This window comes from Vulpes lagopus, chromosome 17, assembly GCF_018345385.1.
Source record: "Vulpes lagopus strain Blue_001 chromosome 17, ASM1834538v1, whole genome shotgun sequence".
Taxonomy (NCBI): Eukaryota; Metazoa; Chordata; class Mammalia; order Carnivora; family Canidae; genus Vulpes; species Vulpes lagopus.
In genome coordinates, this window is record NC_054840.1 from 15,582,067 (window position 1) to 15,600,554 (window position 18,488).

At 38.7% G+C, this 18,488-nt stretch overlaps 2 protein-coding genes across 8 annotated transcripts in view; one reads left to right on the top strand and one right to left on the bottom strand.

Annotated features, from left to right (window-relative positions):
* The window catches only part of TRIM59 (tripartite motif containing 59), a 47,375-nt gene extending 31,148 nt beyond the window's left edge, over positions 1–16,227 (top strand). For 6 of the 7 annotated variants that reach the window (XM_041731674.1, XM_041731673.1, XM_041731671.1 and 3 more), the window contains one exon: positions 11,701–16,227. In XM_041731674.1, the coding sequence (XP_041587608.1) occupies positions 11,704–12,918 (1,215 nt within the window). In that variant the 5' untranslated portion in view covers positions 11,701–11,703 and the 3' untranslated portion in view covers positions 12,919–16,227. Of the gene's footprint in view, positions 1–1,109; positions 1,193–11,700 lie in introns of those variants that run through there. The other variant, XM_041731670.1, reaches the window with a different exon arrangement.
* A 318-nt stretch (positions 16,228–16,545) lies between these two features.
* Positions 16,546–18,488, bottom strand: part of SMC4 (structural maintenance of chromosomes 4) — a 36,195-nt gene continuing 34,252 nt past the window's right edge. Inside the window, exons 22-24 of the mRNA XM_041731665.1 lie at positions 18,240–18,472; positions 17,366–17,549; positions 16,546–16,906 (exon numbers count right to left, since the gene is read on the bottom strand). Coding sequence (XP_041587599.1) covers positions 16,754–16,906; positions 17,366–17,549; positions 18,240–18,472 — 570 coding nt within the window. The 3' untranslated portion in view covers positions 16,546–16,753. The remainder of the gene's footprint in view (positions 16,907–17,365; positions 17,550–18,239; positions 18,473–18,488) is intronic.

Below are 18,488 nucleotides of genomic sequence, written 5' to 3' on the forward strand. Positions count from 1 at the left end.
CAGAGGGAGAAGCAGGCTCCATGCACTGGGAGCCCGATGTGGGATTCGATCCTGGGTCAAAGGCAGGCGCTAAACCGCTGCGCCACCCAGGGATCCCCACGTTTATTATTTTTTTATAATTTACTGCAGCAGACTAGTACCTGAAGGAACTGGCAATATCCCGCATACCAAGGCGCAGTTCTATTTAGCACAGCGTTAAAGGATTTTCCAGTATAGGTAAGAGATGGAAACTGTGAGGAATCTTGATACAGCTGGATAAAGTTTCTCAAGAAAAAAAAAAAAAAAAGGGAAAAGGAAAACTGAACTGTTTTCTGATTCTAGGGGGTTTAACTAGGTGAAAAACAGGGTGAAGAGATTGAATCAGAACTCAGGAATTTGAGCAACAGGGGTCATCTCTAGGTGATCATTTCAGGTTGGAAAAGGAGGGAGAGGAGAGGGATGCTCCTGAAGGGGCCTGAGGTCCCAGCAGCTGCCACAGAGGACGTTCCCCCAAACTGTAGAGAACGGAGGCCCCCTCCCCTGCACCCCGTCACGTACTCTGGCCGGTCCAGGCGTCCACGTTTCGCCCCCACGAGGAAACTCGGAGTCGGGGAGGACGCGCGCGCCGCCGGGGTGCGTGTGCCCTCGGGGCCGGCGGAGACGTCCCGCGGCGGAACCTGTGAGGTAACGGTAGGAACCCGCACCTGCCGGCTGCGCGCCAAGAAGAAAATCAGGCTGCGGAAGGCTCCTGGGGGGGTCGTCGGCCGCCGCCAGGCCCACCCGGCTCGCTCGCCCGGGGGCCGCCCACCCGAACGCCGCGGCTTCCGGAAGCACCTCGGGCCGCGCGCCCCCCGCGCCTCCGAGAGGCGGCCGGCGGCTAGTGCGCAGGTGCAGGACGCTGCCCCCCCCCCTCCGGCCTGGCCTGGAGCCCCGCCCCGCCCCGCCCTTCCGCCCCCGCCCCCGCAGGCGCCGCCGGCCGTTTACTTTTGAACGGCTGCCCCGCGCTCTCTCCCATTGGCGGACGCCGCGCAGTTGAATGTTGCGCGGAGACCGCGCCTGCGCCGTGGGGCTCCGCGAGGCCCCGCCCCGTCTGGGCACCTGAACTCCCTCGGGGCGGAGGAGGGCGGGGACGCCAAGCATCCCCGGGACGCGGCGTGCGGAGGCCGTAGAGCTGTTTCGGGCTGTGGAGGAGGGCGGTCTCGGAGTCCCCGCGGTGAGTCTAAGGAGCGTCTCCTCGGGTCGGAGAAGGCGTCTGTGGGCCCCTCTTCTTCGCCCGTAAGCGCCGGCTGGGATGCCGGGTGTGCGCGGGGACGGAGGGGGCGGCCTGGGTCCTGCGCCTGTGCCGGCTCGTCCGGGTGTGAGGAGTGCGCGGGCCGCCGTTTTCCTCCCTCGGCTGTGGAGCCGCTTTCTGTGAGCAGGCGGGCCCGGCGTGGGGCTGAGGGGGACACGAGCGGGACTCGGCCCTCGCGCGGGCTCCGGTGGAGGCGCCTTCGGAGGAGGCTCGGGGGGATTTGCCCTCCACCTCGGAGGGGGAAGGAAGCCCGTCAGGGACCGTGCCCATTTTACAGGTGAAACCGCGGCTCAGAGGCGCTGGCACACACCGACCCAGGGTCCCACAACACTCCGTGGCAGGACTGAGAGATGTACTGACGTGCTGGTGGGAATAACCTCAGTCGGTGTTTATCATTTTAGTCTGGCAAAATCTTTCACTGCCATGGATGGTTCTGGTCCTCAAGTTAACTTTTACTAAGTCAAAAGTGCGCGTGAATGTTTGCTCTGTCATCGCCGTTGTTGGCTGATATTTTCAAGAGCCCGTAAAATAACTTGACGCTACGAAAAAGAGGTCCTTTGTGACTATTTGGTCACAGGCTTGTTGGGATATGCAGTGTACAAGTGGTACCTCGCCTGCACCAACAACTGTTGATATTTGTCACCATTTTTGTAAAAACGCCCTGAGGCATGGGGAGATAAACCTCCAAGGGTGATATAGCTATTCCTGTGATGTCATTTTAATGTTTTTTTTTTTTTTTTGAGAATGTAAATCTAAAACATTAGGATAAATTTTTTTTAAAAACCCTATAGATTTTCCTAGGAGTATTTTTGTTTCACATGAATAAATTACGTCTTGGCTGGGTATCCTGCATTAATTTTAGAATACGAATAAAAGAAACTGAAAAAGTTGGAGAATATACTCAGTCGCCAAGGGGGAAGATCAGCAAAGTAGGTAAGCTCTGAAAGATTAAGTGAATACAGAGGAAGTTCTTGGTAAATTTTTCCAAGTGAATGGTTAAAGTGGAAGATGAGGCTTTTAAATCTGAAAAAAAGACATGTTTGATGTATAAAATTCAAGCCATCTGGGCGGAGCATGAAGTGAAAACAGCTCCCTCATCTGACCTATACCTTGCAGTTAGTCACTTTTGTATATCCTTTAAGAAATTTTACAAGGATTTGTGTGCATCTGAACACACAAATGGTATCATTTTATGCATACAGACCTGCAGGTTGCATTTATTACTTAAATTACCTGGCTACCTTTTTACTATGTATTTACATACTGATTTGCTTTTTTTTTTTTCTTTGATGACTTGTGTAGCTATCCTTTGAAGGAAGGTACCATACTTCAGTCTGGCAAGGTGAAATTTGGATTTTTAGATAATGTTAGTTTTAACATTGCCTTTCAGCAAACATATTGCTGAATATATTTTCACTGTGAAAAATACTGAAGAAAAAGCAATGAAAACCTGAATTTCTCACAAGTTCCTGGTTAGATCACATAGGTAGTTTCTTTCTTAGTTTGGGGAAATAGATTGATGTCAGGATGCAAGAACCGTGCAAATGGACAGACTTAAAGTCCTATCTGACCATAGGATTTTTTTTTTTGAAAGTAAAAAAAAAAAAAGTTATGGTGATCATTATTTTTGTATATTTATACAAAATATTTATTCATACAGAATTTTTGTATATTTATACATACAAAAGCATTTTTAAAATCTTGCTTTATGTATATGGACGGCACAGTTGTAGTATTTCTAAAGTAATCTTGAATTGCATAAAATGTGCTGTATATCAGTTAGGGCCACAAAGATGTGAGACCCAATCAGAATTTTCCCAGACTTTCAGCTGACTCACACTGTAACTCCTAGAGCAAGTCACTTAACTCTATAATGTGGTAAACATAATTTTCTTCAGAGGTTGTAAAATGTAATGAATGTTTTATTACTACTCATGTTTAGAGATGAAAGGCATTATTCGTGAATTAAAACTTAAAACATAGTTTACACACTACTCTGTAGTAGAATGGGTAATGATTTTTTTTTTTGTACTGTTTAATTCTCCATAATCTATAATCAGTACTGACTATCTAGTTAGACATAGTGGAGGTTCTGTAGAAAGTCCGTTTTCTGGAGAAAGACTATATAAAAAGTTTAGATATTCAGAAGTGTATTTGTTTTTGACACTTAAACACAAGAATTTTGTGAAATAAGTTATAAGTGGATGATTATCCTCAGCTTTATTTTTTATACTCATATCTTGAGGACTTTAAAAAGGATAACAGGAAATCTTGATATAAATTATCAATGTTTGGGGCAGCCCCGGTGGCTCAGTGGTTTAGTGCCGCCTGCAGCCTGGGGTGTGATCCTGGAGACCCGGGATCGGGTCCCACATCGGGCTTCCTGCATGGGGCCTGCTTCTCTCTCTGCCTGTGTCTCTCTCTCTCGCTCTCTGAATGAATAGATAAATAAATCTTTAAAAAAAAAATTATCAATGTTTACTTGGGCTTTTAGTACTCACAGGAGGAAAATAACATTTTACATGGGTGACTTATTTTACTTCTTTGCTTTCTAAAAACATAAGATAATGAAAGTTGATTCTACAATTAATTTGGCAGAGGAAAGACAATAGGAAAGGCACTTAATTTTTTTTTAAAAAGTTATTGTTTTGAAATTAGACATAAAATGTACTATTATAACCATTAAGTGTGCAATTTACTGTCATTAAGTACATTCACATTATTGTGCAACTGTCAATACCCATCTGCCTCCAGAACATTTTCCATCTTCCCAAACTTAGAACTAAACAATAACTCTCCATCTCCTCTCCCTCTAGCCCCATTTCACTTTCTGTCTTTGTGGGTTGCTTACTAATTTTTATATTATACGCATTTTCCGTATCTTTTGCAATCATACAGTTTTTCTCGATTGACCTAATTGAGTAATTTTTTTTTTTTAATTTATTTATTTATGATAGTCACAGAGATAGAGAGAGAGAGGCAGAGACATAGAGGGAGAAGCAGGCTCCATGCACCGGGAGCCCGACGTGGGACTCGATCCCGGGTCTCCAGGATCGCGCCCTGGGCCAAAGGCAGGCGCCAAACCGCTGCGCCACCCAGGGATCCCAATTTTTTGTTATTAAATTAACTTTACATTTCTGGGAAGAACCTCATTTTGGTCATTGTACTGTATTCTTTTTTTTTCTTTCTTTGTACTGTATTCTTTTGATGTACTCTGGATTTGTTTTTGCTAATACCATGTTCAGGATTTTATATCAGTGTCCATTTTTGAAATTAGTCTATTTTTAGTTTGTCTTTGTTAGATTTTGGAATCATGTTATACTGTTTTCAAAACGTTTTGCAAACTCCCTATCTTTGTATTCTCGAACAGTTAAACGAGAAATTGCCTCTTAAAAATTAAAGAACTCCCCCAGAGAAGCTTGTCTTCCCCTCTCCTCTTTTTTTTGAAGTAGCACTTTCCTGATTTTGAATTTCTCTCATATTTTGCTTTATATTTTCTGATCAGTTTGGCATTTGAACTGCTATAGAGAATAATTCATTTTTTGTAGTTCCTCAAATATAGCATAGAATTATGCAAGGTATTATATTATAATTTTGGCTTTTTCTATATTTGGTTTATTTGCTTTTTTCACTGCTAACTTTGTATATTTGTTACTTCTTTCTTTTCCCTCTTGACTAGGATAGTGTATTAATCTATTGCTACATAAAAATTGTTCCAAAATTTAGCAGTTTAAAATATTAAAATACAATTTTAAAATATTAAAGTACAATTTCTGTGGATCAGGAATCTAGGAGCAGCTTGGCTGAGTGCCTCCAGCCTAAGGTCTTTCATGAGGTTGCAGTCAAGTTGTTGGCTGAGGCTGCAGTCATTGCAGGATTTCACTGGCCCTGAAGTATCTTGCTTCTAAGCTCACTTATGTAGTCGTGGTAGGCTTCCAGTTTCTAGGGGGCTGTTAGACTGAGGGCTGTAGTTCCTTGCCATATTGAGTGGACCCTCATCTGTTCACAACATGGCCTCTTGATTCTCTCAGTGACAGTGATCCAAGAGATGTGAAGAGAGCCAGATCATTCCTGATGGAAATCATGGTCTTTTATTATAAAACCTTGGAAGTAATATCCTGTCATTTCTCCTGTATTCATTTGTTAGAAAGGAGTTACTAGGGCGTCACCTCGGTGGCTCAGTCTGTTAAAGCATCTGCCTTCGGCTTAGGTCATAATTCCAGGGTCCTGGGATTGAGTCTCTTGTCAGGCTCTCTGCTCAGTGGGAAGTCTGCTTTTCCCTCTTCCTCTGCACACCCCCCAGCCCCCACCTGCTTGTGCATTCTCAAAATCTTAAAAAAAAAAAAAAAAAAAAGGGAGTCACTAGGTCCAGGCTACACTCAAGGGAAAGGGTTTGTTTGTTTTTTAAGGGAAAGGTATTCTAAAAGGACATGACTAACTAGGAAGTGGAGGTTATTGGGGGCCATTTGGAGGCTGTCTATCCCAGATAGCTAATGGCCTATTTTTTTTTTTTTAAGATTTTATTTATTTATTCATAGAGACAGAGAGAGGCAGAGTCACAGGCAGAGGGAGAAGCAGGCTCCACACAGGGAACCTGACGTGGGACTCGATCCCAGGTCTCCAGGATCACGCCCTGGACCGGTGGCGCTGAGCCGCCTGGGCTGCCTGCTAATGGCTTATTTAAAGAGACAGCTCTTGGGTTTATCGATTCTTACAATTTTGTTTTCTAATTCATTGCCACCTTTATTTGTATTGTTTTCTTCTGCTTTTCCTAGGTTGGTTTTCCTTTCTTTTTTTTAACTCTTTTCCTTTAGAGGAATCATTTTTGTATTCCTTTTGTTTAGTAATGAAAGCGTATAACTTCAGCTCTGCTCTTTAGAATTTTTTTTAAAAACCCTATAGATTTTCCTAGGAGTATTTTTGTTTCACATGAATAAATTACGTCTTGGCTGGGTAAAGAATTCTTAGATCATATCCTTTCCTTTTTAGACCCTGTGGACACTGCTATATGATCTTTCAGCATTCCTTGTTGCTTATTCTGGTTATATGTACCACCATGTAAAAAATATCTAAAGGCTTGACTGGCTGCATGTTCATGATGACTTTTTCATTAACGTGTCTGGTACTTCATTGCTTCTCTACTTTTCCCTCCTGCTGGCAGAGTAGCCTGGACTTTTTACATAGTGATTCATGACTCTTAGAGGCAATAACCTTACCTGGCTAATTAAGGGCTATATCCAGAACGGTCATAGCATTGCTGGTACTTCATTCTGTTGATCAAAGCAGCCACATGGCCTACCTGTGTTTTTTTGTGGGGAGGAGATTTCATCTTTTGATGGAGGAGTATCACCAAAGCCACACTGCAGAGGAGCATATGTGGGAGATAATTGTGTCCCTTTTTAGAAATTACAGTCTCCCAGAGCAGAATTCTGAGACCATTGTTTTTTTTTTCCTTTTTATTCAATAGCTTGCTTTTTTGCCTGGATGCTTCTAGTAGTGTCTCGCTCTAAAATTTTATCTTTTTAATTAGATGTTAATAGTTGAAAATAAAATAGCATTATGTAGGTTAATAATGAAAAATATCAGCCGCCTGCCCTCACTTTCCCCACTCCTGATTCCTATTCTCCAGAAACAACCACTTTCATTTAATGATTTCTTTTGGTATTTGCTTCTAGGTTTTGTTTTTTTTTTAAGATTTTATTTATTTATTTGAGAGAATGAGCGAGAGAGAGAGAGAGAGAGAGAGAGAGCGTGCATGAGTGGGGTGAGAGGCAGAGGGACAAGCAGACTGCTGAGCAGGGAGCCCAATGTGGGGCTTGGTCCTGGGACTCCAGGATCATGACCTGAGCCAAAGGCAGATGCTTACCCGACTGAGCTACTCAGATGCACCTGCTTCTAGATTTTTAAATAATATGCTTTTAATGTGATTACTTGGGATATGTGTGTGTGTGTGTATAATATATATATATTATTAATTAGTATGGAATATATATATACACACACACACTTTTTTTTTTTTTTTTTTTTTACTTTTAGGTATGTGTTGACTTCTTATTAGGGAAGATTAAGATTTAGTTCTTGAGTTGCTTGGGTGGCTCAGTTGATTAAGCCTCTGGCTTCAGTTTAGGTCATGATCCCAGGGTTCTGGGATTGAGCCCTCTGTCCAGCTCTCTGCTTGGTGAGGAGTTTGCTTCCCCCCGACCACTCGTGCTCTCTTTCTTAAATAATCTTATATTTAAAAAAGATTTAATTCTTAAACACTTTTCTTCCTTTATTCCCTCTGGCCAGTATAATTATCATTTTCTTAGTCTGGGCTGTTAAAAATACCATGGACTAAGTCACCTAAAGAACAGATACTTCTCATAGTTTTGGAGGCTGAGAAGTCCAAGATCTGGATGCCAGCATAGTTGGATTCTGGTTAGAGCTCCCTTTCTGGTTAGCAGATGGCTATCTTAATGCTGTTGTCCTTAAGTGTTGGAGAGCTGAGAAAGAGAGGGAGCAGGCCATCATGTCTCCTGTAAGGGCACTAATAGCATTCATGAGGGCAGAGGGCTGTACTTCCTGATACCATCACATTAACTGTTAGGATTTCAACATGAATTTTGGGGGGACAGGCATTCGGTCCCTAAGTCATGTTTTTGGTAAAATCAATATTTAATATTATGACTAATATGATAAATGAGCTATATATTTCCTCTCATTTCATGATTCCATCACTTTTCCCAAACTAATTTTGTCATCACCTTTCAGTATGTTCAGACACATGAAATAATGTCAGTTGACATTCTTTTTGGATATGTCATCTTTTTCCAGAGTACTTGTCCTCTAGACTTGCACAGTTGTCTTGAATTTAATTTCCCCATTAATCTGGTGAGAATGCCTTTCGTTTCTCCCTGCAGTAGCTTCTTTAGAATAGGTGGGTGAGTGTTCATTTTTAGACCTCTCATGTCAACTATCTTCATTCTACCCTCAAAATTTATTTTTCGGAGTATGGAATTTTAGGTTGGAAGCCATTTTTTTCCTGGAATATTCCGGACATTGCTTCACTGATCCTAGTTTTCAGTGTTGTTGCATACATGTAACATACCTAAATCCAAGGTATTCATACTAGAAAATATACATAGGTCAAGTGGTTTGCTCCTTTTTTTTTCCTCTCAAAACTGAGCTGGATACGGAAAACTTCTGTATAAAATTTCATTGTAGTTACTGGAAGAACTTTTAAGCATGATAACTACCTATATCTTGTTTCTTAGGGAATAACCAGAGTCAGAAAGTTCCTGGCCTTACAGAGTTATTTTCAACCAGGCTAGTTTATGTTCACCAGTTCTGTCTTGTCATAAATGTATTGCCTAAAATGTTTTTAATAACTCAGCAAATAAGAGGGTCATCCAAGAGTAGGATTTTATTTCTGATTTTCAAATTATCCACAAAGTTCTAACTAAATCGTATTAAATTTTTTTATATGCTGAAAGTTAACGTTTGGGACCGTATTTGCTTTTATTTTATATGAGCTCAGGAGATGACGTTTTCTTTCAATATCATTGTAAATTTCTTCATTCTAAACAAAGTTGAACTTTTGAGGTCTCTAAATGAGTCCTCAGGGAGTAATGTTTTCTAGCATTTTGACAAATAGAGGACTTTAGAGGGAAAGGTTAGATTCTGTTTTAGGCCTGATTTTGGTAATTAAACATTAAAAAGCTCTAATATTAAATCTAAACTGAACATATGTCCACTGCTCAAAGGTTATTTTTTTAACCTATAAAGTGTTTTGTTTCTTCCTTCATTATGAATTCTGACATCACTAAAGTCCTCTGAGAAACATATTTGTTTTTCATGGGTTGTTTTTGTGTGATTACAGAGCTCTCTGTAGGTATGGGGTAAAGTCATGGAGTCCCCCTAGTGTGCATTCACTTGCACTTACCTGCAGTGAATATCATCTTCTGTACTGTTGCCCAATTACTTTAGTTTCCTGGAATGCTTCACAGTTCAAGGTTAGTATCTATGTGATACATCTTGGCTCATAAGGGTTCTGAATATTGTCAGTCTGAATGGAGTATTTTTTGATAGTCTCTCCTGTCATAGCTTTTTCTAAACAAATTAGATTTTGCTATTTAAAAAACAAAAAACTAAGATCTGACATTTTATTAATATTCGTTTCTTAAGGGGTAGTGTTTATTCAACCAACGTTGAGTGAATACCTGTGTCAAGTTCTATGTTAATTTTTTAAAAAACATTTCAGAGAGAGCATGTGAGCAAGCAGGGGGAGGGGCATGGAGAAAGGGAGAGAATCTCAAGGAGACTCCATGCCAAGTGTGGAGCCTGGTGTAGGTCTCAGTCCTATGACCCTGAGATTATAACCTGGGCCAAAACCAAGAGTTGGACACTTAACTGACTGAGCCACCCAGGAGCCCTTCAATTTCTGTTTAGACACAATTCCTGTCCTTATTGTAGGCTTATATCCTAATGTATAGGAAAGTATTATAAAATTCCCATTTCACCAGCCTCACCCACCCCTGTCCCACAATCATGTTTGTTCTCTGTATTTAGGGATCTGTTTTGGTGTTTTTGTTTGCTCATTTGTTTAATTTTTAAAAAAGATTTAATTAATTTACTTTAAAGCTAAAGAGTAAGCACTGGTGGGGGGAAGGACAGCAGAAGAGGGAGAGAGAGAAGCTCAAGCAGACTGTGCTAAGGAAGGAGCCTGATGTGGGACTTGATCCCATGATCCTGAGATCATGACCTGAGCTGAAACCAAGAATTGGACACTCAACTGAGTGAGTCACTGAGGCAGCCCTGCTCATTTGTTTAGATAGCACATCTAAGTGAAATCATACGGTATTAAGTCTTTCTCTGTCTTACTTGCTTGGCATAATACCCTCCAGGTCTGTCCATGTTATTTCAGATACAAGATCTCATTTTTCTATGGCTGACGATTATTTCATCATGTCTCTTTATTATACATGTACATATATAAACACATACACATAAACACATACACACCAGATCTCATCCATTCATCTATTGACATATGATATGGAGGACATGTGTTTCCTCCATATCTTGGGCTATGGCAAAAATGCTGCAGTGAACATGGGGTGCATACATCTTTTGGAATTAGTGTTACCTTTTTTTGTTAAATATCTAGTAGTGGAATTATGGGGTTGTATGGTTTTTTCTATTTTTAGTTTTTTGAGGACCCTCCATACCATTTTCTAGTGATTGCACCAATTTACACTCCACTAACAGTATAGGATTCCTTTTTTTCCATATCCTTGCTAACACTTTGTCTGTTACTAGCCATTCTGACAAAAGTAAGGTGGTATCTTGTAGTTTTGATGTTTCCAGTGATCAGTGTTTACTCAGGTCCTCTGCCCATTTTTTAATTGGATTGTATTGGTTTTCGTGTTGGGTTAAAAGTTCCTTATATATTTTGGATATTAACCCCTTATCAGATATCATTTGCAAATAATCTCTCATTGCCTTTTCATGTGCTTGGCATAAATTTTTATTTTGGTGTAGTTCTTAAAAAAAAAAAAAAAGATTTTTTATTTATTCAGAGAGAAAGGGAGAGGCAGAGACACAGGCAGAGGGAGAAGCAGGCTCCGAGCCCGATGTGGGACTCGATCCAGGGTCTCTAGGATCAGGCCCTGGGCCGAAGGCGGTGCTAAACTGCTGAGCCACCCGGGCTGCCCCAGTATAGACATTTTAACAATATTCTTCCAATCCAGGAGATATGGCGTGTTTTTCAACCTGTTTGTCTTCGGTTTCTTCCATCAGTGTTGAATAGTCTTCAGAGTACAGGTCTTTTACCTCCTTAGTTTACTCTTAGGTATTTTGTTCTGGTAAATGTGGTTGTTAATTTCTTCCTGCTACTAAGTGTATAGAAATGCAACAGATTAATTTACAGAATCTTCATTTGTTCTAAGAGTTTTTTGGTGGGTCTTTAGGGTTTTCTATATAAAGTATCCTGTCTGCAAATAGGGACAGTTTTTTTTTTTTTTACACCAATGTACATGCCTTTTTTTTTCTTATCTACTGTGGCTAGGACTTCCAGTTTTTGTGCATAGTTTTGATTATAGTGCTTAGAATGTAAAAAGTTGCACAGGTTATCATTAAGTAGACTTAAACAGAACACTGAATTTTACTTTTGCAGAAAGGCAAACAGATAATTTGAAGTCTTTACTGCAAATTAGAATTATTTAACCTTTTTGTCCCAAAGTAAGCTCATAAAAATGATATCTATATATTATATATTAGGAATTGTACTTAAAAAGCTGCATATAAAAAACCTTAAACACCTTAATTATCTTTTTTAAATAACAAGCACAGTATATTGATAGTTTTGTGGTTAATACCTAAAACTTTATATAGTATATACAAGTGTCTTTATTATATATATGTAGTGTTAAAATACTTTTTTATCTTGACAGGAAATGCACAATTTTGAGGATGAATTAACATGTCCCATTTGCTACAGTATTTTTGAAGATCCTCGTGTACTACCATGCTCTCATACATTTTGTAGAAATTGCTTGGAAAACGTTCTTCAGGCATCTGGGAACTTTTATATATGGAGACCTTTACGAATTCCACTCAAGTGCCCCAATTGCAGAAGTATTATTGAGATTGCTCCAACTGGTATTGAATCTTTACCTGTTAATTTTGCATTAAGGGCTATTATTGAAAAGTACCAGCAAGAAGACCATCCAGATATTGTCACCTGTCCTGAACATTACAGACAACCGTTAAATGTTTACTGTCTCCTAGATAAAAAATTAGTTTGTGGTCATTGCCTTACCATAGGTCAACATCATGGTCATCCCATAGATGATCTTCAGAGTGCCTATCTAAAAGAAAAGGACACACCTCAAAAACTGCTTGAACAGTTAACTGACACACACTGGACAGATCTTACTCGTCTTATTGAAAAGCTGGAAGAACAGAAATCTAATTCAGAAAAAATGGTTCAAAGTGATAAGGAACTTGTTCTCCAGTATTTTAAGGAGCTTAGTGATACATTAGAACAGAAAAAAAAAATTTTCCTAGCTGCTCTTTGTGATGTTAGCAATCTGATTAATCAAGAATATACTCCACAAATTGAAAGAATGAAGGAAATGAGAGAGCAGCAACTTGAATTAATGACCCTGACAACATCTTTACAGGAAGAGTCTCCACTTAAATTTCTTGAAAAAGTTGATGATATCCGCCAACATGTGCAGATTTTGAAACAAAGACCACTTCCTGAAGTCCAACCTGTTGAAATTTATCCTCGAGTAAGCCAAATATTAAAAGAAGATTGGAGCAGAACAGAAATTGGACAAATTAAGAAACTTCTCATTCCTGAAATGAAAATTTCTTCAAAGAGGATGCCATGTTCCTGGCCTGATAAAGATGAAAATGAAGTTGAATTTTTTAAGATTTTAAACATTGTTATAGTTACTTTAATTTCAGTGATACTGATGTTGATCCTCTTTTTTAACCAACACATAATAACCTTTTTAAATGAAATCACTTCAATATGTTTTTCTGAAGTCTTTCTATCTGTTTACCAAAGTTTATCTAACAATATGCATGATTTAAAGAATATGCTATGTCACACTTTATATTTACTTAAGGAATTCCTGTGGAAGATACTAGTTTCTCGTTGAAAATCCAAATCTGTATTAAATAGGCTTATTCTGTATAGCAGACTAAACCATTATGAAAGGGAGAGAAAGGTAGGATGGCTAAATAAAATAGCAAACTGAGTTATTACAACAAATATATAGAAATCTGTTAAAACATCCATTCTGCTTAGATGGTGGAAATGTCAGAAATGATAACATAAGGTGTCTAAACCAGAATATCTAGTTAACTTAATACATTATCCCATTTTATTTGCTTGAGGTTGACTTTATGGCTGTGATGTTGAAATATTTCTGTACCAATACAGTCTTTAGCATTATTTTTCTTCTTAGTATATTACTGCAGTGGTTAGTGTTGCAGTTCTTTATGTATATGTAGTTTTTTAAAATGGCAAAATCCTAATTTTGCCATATATGCCTTTATTTTGATGCGGCTTGAAGCCTTTGGCCAAATAAGGATGGTGAGTAGAGGTTTTAAATTCAAGCAGCAGTCTAAAAGTACTAAGGGATTGTTTACATTAAGGATATTTTTGACTTTGACCAAACACCTGATACATTGATATATCTTAGATTTAAGAGCCCTACAGTGTTCATCAGCATTCATTCCTGACAAAGCTATTGCTTTTGGAGATTTAAGTGTTAGGGGATCAACAGTGACCTTTTCAAATGGTTTTATGGTTTGTGCAAATTGGACTTTTTGGTCAGGGCTTCAGTCTTGCCAAATTACTTCTTGGATAAAAATTAAAAACATGTTACTGGCATAGTATGTTGTTGATATAGTCCATCCACATTAGATTTAGGTGGCATCATGTAAACTGTATTTGTCTTAAAATTTTTTTTCTGCCATTTGCTTATGCTTATATCAAAGTATCAATTTAGGGATCCCTGGGTGGCGCAGCGGTTTGGCGCCTGCCTTTGGCCCAGGGCGCGATCCTAGAGACCCGGGATCGAATCCCACATCAGGCTCCCGGTGCATGGAGCCTGCTTCTTCCTCTGCCTGTGTCTCTGCCTCTCTCTCTCTGTGACTATCATAAATAAATAAAAATTAAAAAAAAACAAACAAAAAAAAAACAAAGTATCAATTTAATTTTCTTGAATTTTGCTTACATGGCAGCCTTTGTAGCTACTGAGATCTCTTCGATTAGTTCCCTGTTAACAGGGACTGGAATTGTGGTGCTTGTGGTAGGACTTTTGGCCCTTTTGTCACATGGAAACTAAGTAAAATGTCACTTGTTTTCTAGAAATTCCAAATTGGTTGCTGCTCTTGGATCTGTTTCCTAGGAGCCCTACCTAGTTCAGAGATTGTCAGTTCATATTAGGGAATGTTCTAGGTCCTCTATTACATATAAATTACAATGAATTAAAATGGATATAGTTCTAAAATGCTCCTACTGTCTTATCTACTGAGGATGTCTTAACACAAAAATGGCTAGCTGATTTAAGTCAAATTTATGACCAGAATCAGAATATATCTAGCACAATCACCGGTGTGGATAAAGAACATTTGGAGATTATTATTTTTTTTTCATTTGGAGATTATTAATAGAGGTCTGTGTGTGGGGATGAATACTAAGGTATTGAATATAAATACAACATATTAACTTTACACTGAATATTAATATTCAGCTAATATCCAGGTAACTAATACTGTATATTAAAGCACCGAAATATAAAATTTAGACTGAGGTTGTTTAGTGTCAATATGAAAATGATAAGCACTGAAATTTGTTAGCTATTATGTGTCAAGCACTTAAGTTTCTGAAGTAGATATTAACTTTTATTTTTGTAGGTAAGGAAACAGAACCAAAAGTAATTTGCCCAAGGCCATACAGCCAGCATATGGGAAATTCTGTGTATGTTCAGAGTTCCTGCTGTCATGCTACCAAAACTTTAAGCCAAGTTTTTTATTTAGTTAGGGCTAATCTATGTCTTAGAATCATTTATAGCTAAAAATTGAAGCAATACTTATTAATACATTTTAGGTTTGACATTACCATTTTGTAAGTTGCCAGTTCTTAGTAGACAAAACTATGAATTTTATGTGGTGCATGAATATAGTTAATATAGATAACCAATTCTTAATACATGCTGTTCCGTTCTGTGATTTTTACCAGGAGGATGAAATTGTAAAATTTAAAGTATATAATCTTGAAATGTTTCTAAATTTTGTGTAACTATATATTTTAATAAACTTATTTTGCTATTTGCACTGAGTGGCTTGATAAGGAACTCAAATTCAGTAGTAGCAGCTTTGGAATTTTCATATGGGTTATGGGAATTACCTAAACTTTTTTACCTAAACTCTTTAAAATTTATTACATTTTAATAATGGAGAGCTTTAGTACCAAGAGTATTAAAAATTCCATTTATCACTATTCTCACCATTGAAAACACTTGATTGTATCTTTACTCTTTTCTTTATATAATCTGGATTTAAAACAACCATACTTGAGTTCAAATCTTTATTTAAGTGCATGCTAACGTATTTACAGACTGTGCTATGATACAAGCCACCTTTATTGGATCTTTTTAGTACTTAAACAATGGCCGCTGAATATTGAACCCAGTAACTTTTAATTCCTTAGGATCAAGATCTAGAAATCAAATAGCTAAGGCAAAGACCTGATACCATACCCGAACTCATCCTGAAAACCAAGTGGTTGGGCAGCCCTGGTGGCTCAGCGGTTTAGCGCCAACTTTGGCCCAGGGCGTGATCCTGGAGACCTAGGATCGAGTCCCAAGTCAGGCTCCCTGCATGGAGCCTGCCCCTCTCTCTGCCTGTGTCTCTGTGCCTCTCTCTCTCATGAATAAATAAAATATTAAAAAAAAAAAAAAAACCAAGTGGCTGCCAAGTTCCAGTAACACTGTTAACATTGAGCTGATGCAGTGCAGAAGAGGAAAAACACTCCGTCTTAGTTTGCAGGGGGGACATACTTATTTCTTCTTATGAGGCAATGACAGTAGGTATTATTCCTTTTTAACCAACGAGTATCTTATAGTCATTCATTTTCAGATCATCTCCGTTTTCTGGCCCTCAAAAAAAAGTTCCCAGTGTTAGGTAATAAATACAATGACTGAACTACTAAAACAAACGGGACTATCTTTTTTTTTTTTTTTAAAGATTTATTTATTTATGAGAGAGAGAGGCAGAGACAAAGGAGGAGGGAGAAGCAGGCTCCATGCCAGGAGCCTGACGTGGGACTCGAACCACTGAGCCACCCAGGGATCCCCCAAATGGGACTATCTTAAGAATTTATTCAGTAGTAGTTGGCAGGCTTTTCAAGATCCATGATGGTATGCTGCGACAACATGATCTAGCTTAGAACTTTACTGTTCATGAATTAACACACTTCTTTTAACTCTGCTGGTAACAACCTGGAACTAAGGACAAATCACCTGACCCTCCTAGGCATCTTATTTTCTCCATAGCCTGCTGCTTATAAAATTGTCAGATTCTGGGATCCCTGGGTGGCGCAGCGGTTTGGCGCCTGTCTTTGGCCCGGGGCGCGATCCTGGAGACCCGGGATCGAATCCCACATCAGGCTCCCGGTGCATGGAGCCTGCTTCTCCCTCTGCCTGTGTCTCTGCCTCTCTCTCTCTCTCTATCATAAATAAAAAAAAAAAAATTAAAAAAAAAAAATTGTCAGATTCTTACAGTCTCCTAGAAGCGGGTATATAGAATATTTTATTAGACTTTGTCTTTCCTAATAGCATAAAATAGAAACCAGTTAATTACATGATCCAGTTTAGGAATATATATTTTACATAATTTATAATCCTTTACAAATAGAAAATCTCAATAATACAATATGCTGAATTTATACTGATCCAATTTGAGGAATCTGGAGTATAAACAAATTCAACAAAGTCCTTTAGATGCAATTTGTTTTGGGTTTACTGCAACACTTTTTGTTATATTGTATGTCTTGTATATTCCAATAAGTCTGTCTGAAATCTCAAACATATTATTTCGAAGAGAAATTATTATGAACTGGGCATTTTTTGTTTGTTCCTAAGGAGAAAGAAAAAATAGGTTAGAAGTATTATCAAGTAAACACCTAAACTTACCTGAAATGTTTTTTCTGGGCAATAAATTCAACATTACTTTGATAATTAACATGAACAGGAATGATGGCATGGGTATAATTCATGACACAATATTTGAGTCTGAGAGGAATTTGGGTATTTTTGGAAGAAGCAGAGTGGCCCAGACGTCTTCTAGTGGAAAAAAGATCTAAGCAGGAGACTAGAGATTCTAGTTGTGTTTCTGCTACTAATTTATACCATCGATTTATACTTTACATGTCCAAATTGGGAATATTTATTTCAAATAAAGGACTTGGTCTTTGATACATAGGACATGGCATTAGAGTATAGGGGGAAAGCTCAAAAGTCAGTCAACAAATTCCACGTGTATCATTAGGGGAACCTATAAAATTCTCAGAATGAAAACCTCTAACTGATTACTTACATATATATAAAATGCAACAATGGACACGTTTTTAAAATCAAGGGCTGCATCGATCTCATCCATGAAGTACAGAGGAGTGGGTTTGTAGTGGTGAAGAGCAAATACTAAAGCCAATGAACTAAGTGTTTTCTCTCCTCCTGAAAGATTGAAGATCTTCTTCCAACTTTTCTTAGGTGGTCGAACACTGTATTAAGAAAATCTCTTATTAGTCAAATTACTTGAAAAACTAAAGTTTCATGATTTGTTTTCTGTAACTGGCTTCTATCTTTCTTGGAGTTCTAATTTGCTTTCACAAATCTAAACTTCTTTGGGGTTACTTTATAAAAATCTTACTGGAGAGTCAAAACACAGCACACCTGCCAAAATTTTAAGATTTAAACAGCAAGCCAGTAAACACTTCTTGCTGTTCTCCATTTCCAGTGCATTATTTGGCTTTGCAATTTTAAAAGTCCCGATGTTAAACTGAAATGGCTCAAAAATTTAAAAAAGATAAACTACACAAATAACTGCGCAAAACATTTACTGCTTGCCCAGAATTTATGCTGTAAACTGCCAGTATGTAATTACTATTTACCATCAAATAAACTATAAATCTAATCTTCACCTCTCACCTTTTTTTTTTTTTTTTTTAAGATTTTATTTATTTATTCATAGAGACAGAGACACAGGCAGAGGGAGAAGCAGGCTCCATGCAGAGAGCCCGATATGGGACTCGATCCAGGTTCTCCAGGATCACGCCCTGGGCTGCAGGTGGCGCCAAACCGCTGCGCCACAGGGGCTGCCCTTCACCTCACTCTTAAGAAATACTGAGAGTCTGGAGAATATGTAGAGATCTATAACAAGAAGATCCAAAACTCAGTACATAATTACAAACCTGAACATGATTCCTTCAGAGAAAGGATCCAAGCTGTCTACAAGTTCCAGTTCAGCATCACCTCCCAGAGTTAGCATTTGGTAGTTTTCCTTTAGTTTATTTGTTATTATATAAAAACCTGCCATGAATTCATTAAGCCTTTGTTTCCGAAGATCTTCATATGCCTGTCTAAAATGATCTCTTTCACAAGTAATTTTGTCCAGTTCTGCTACTCGCTGTAAGTATAATTCTTCCTATGAAAAGATTGAG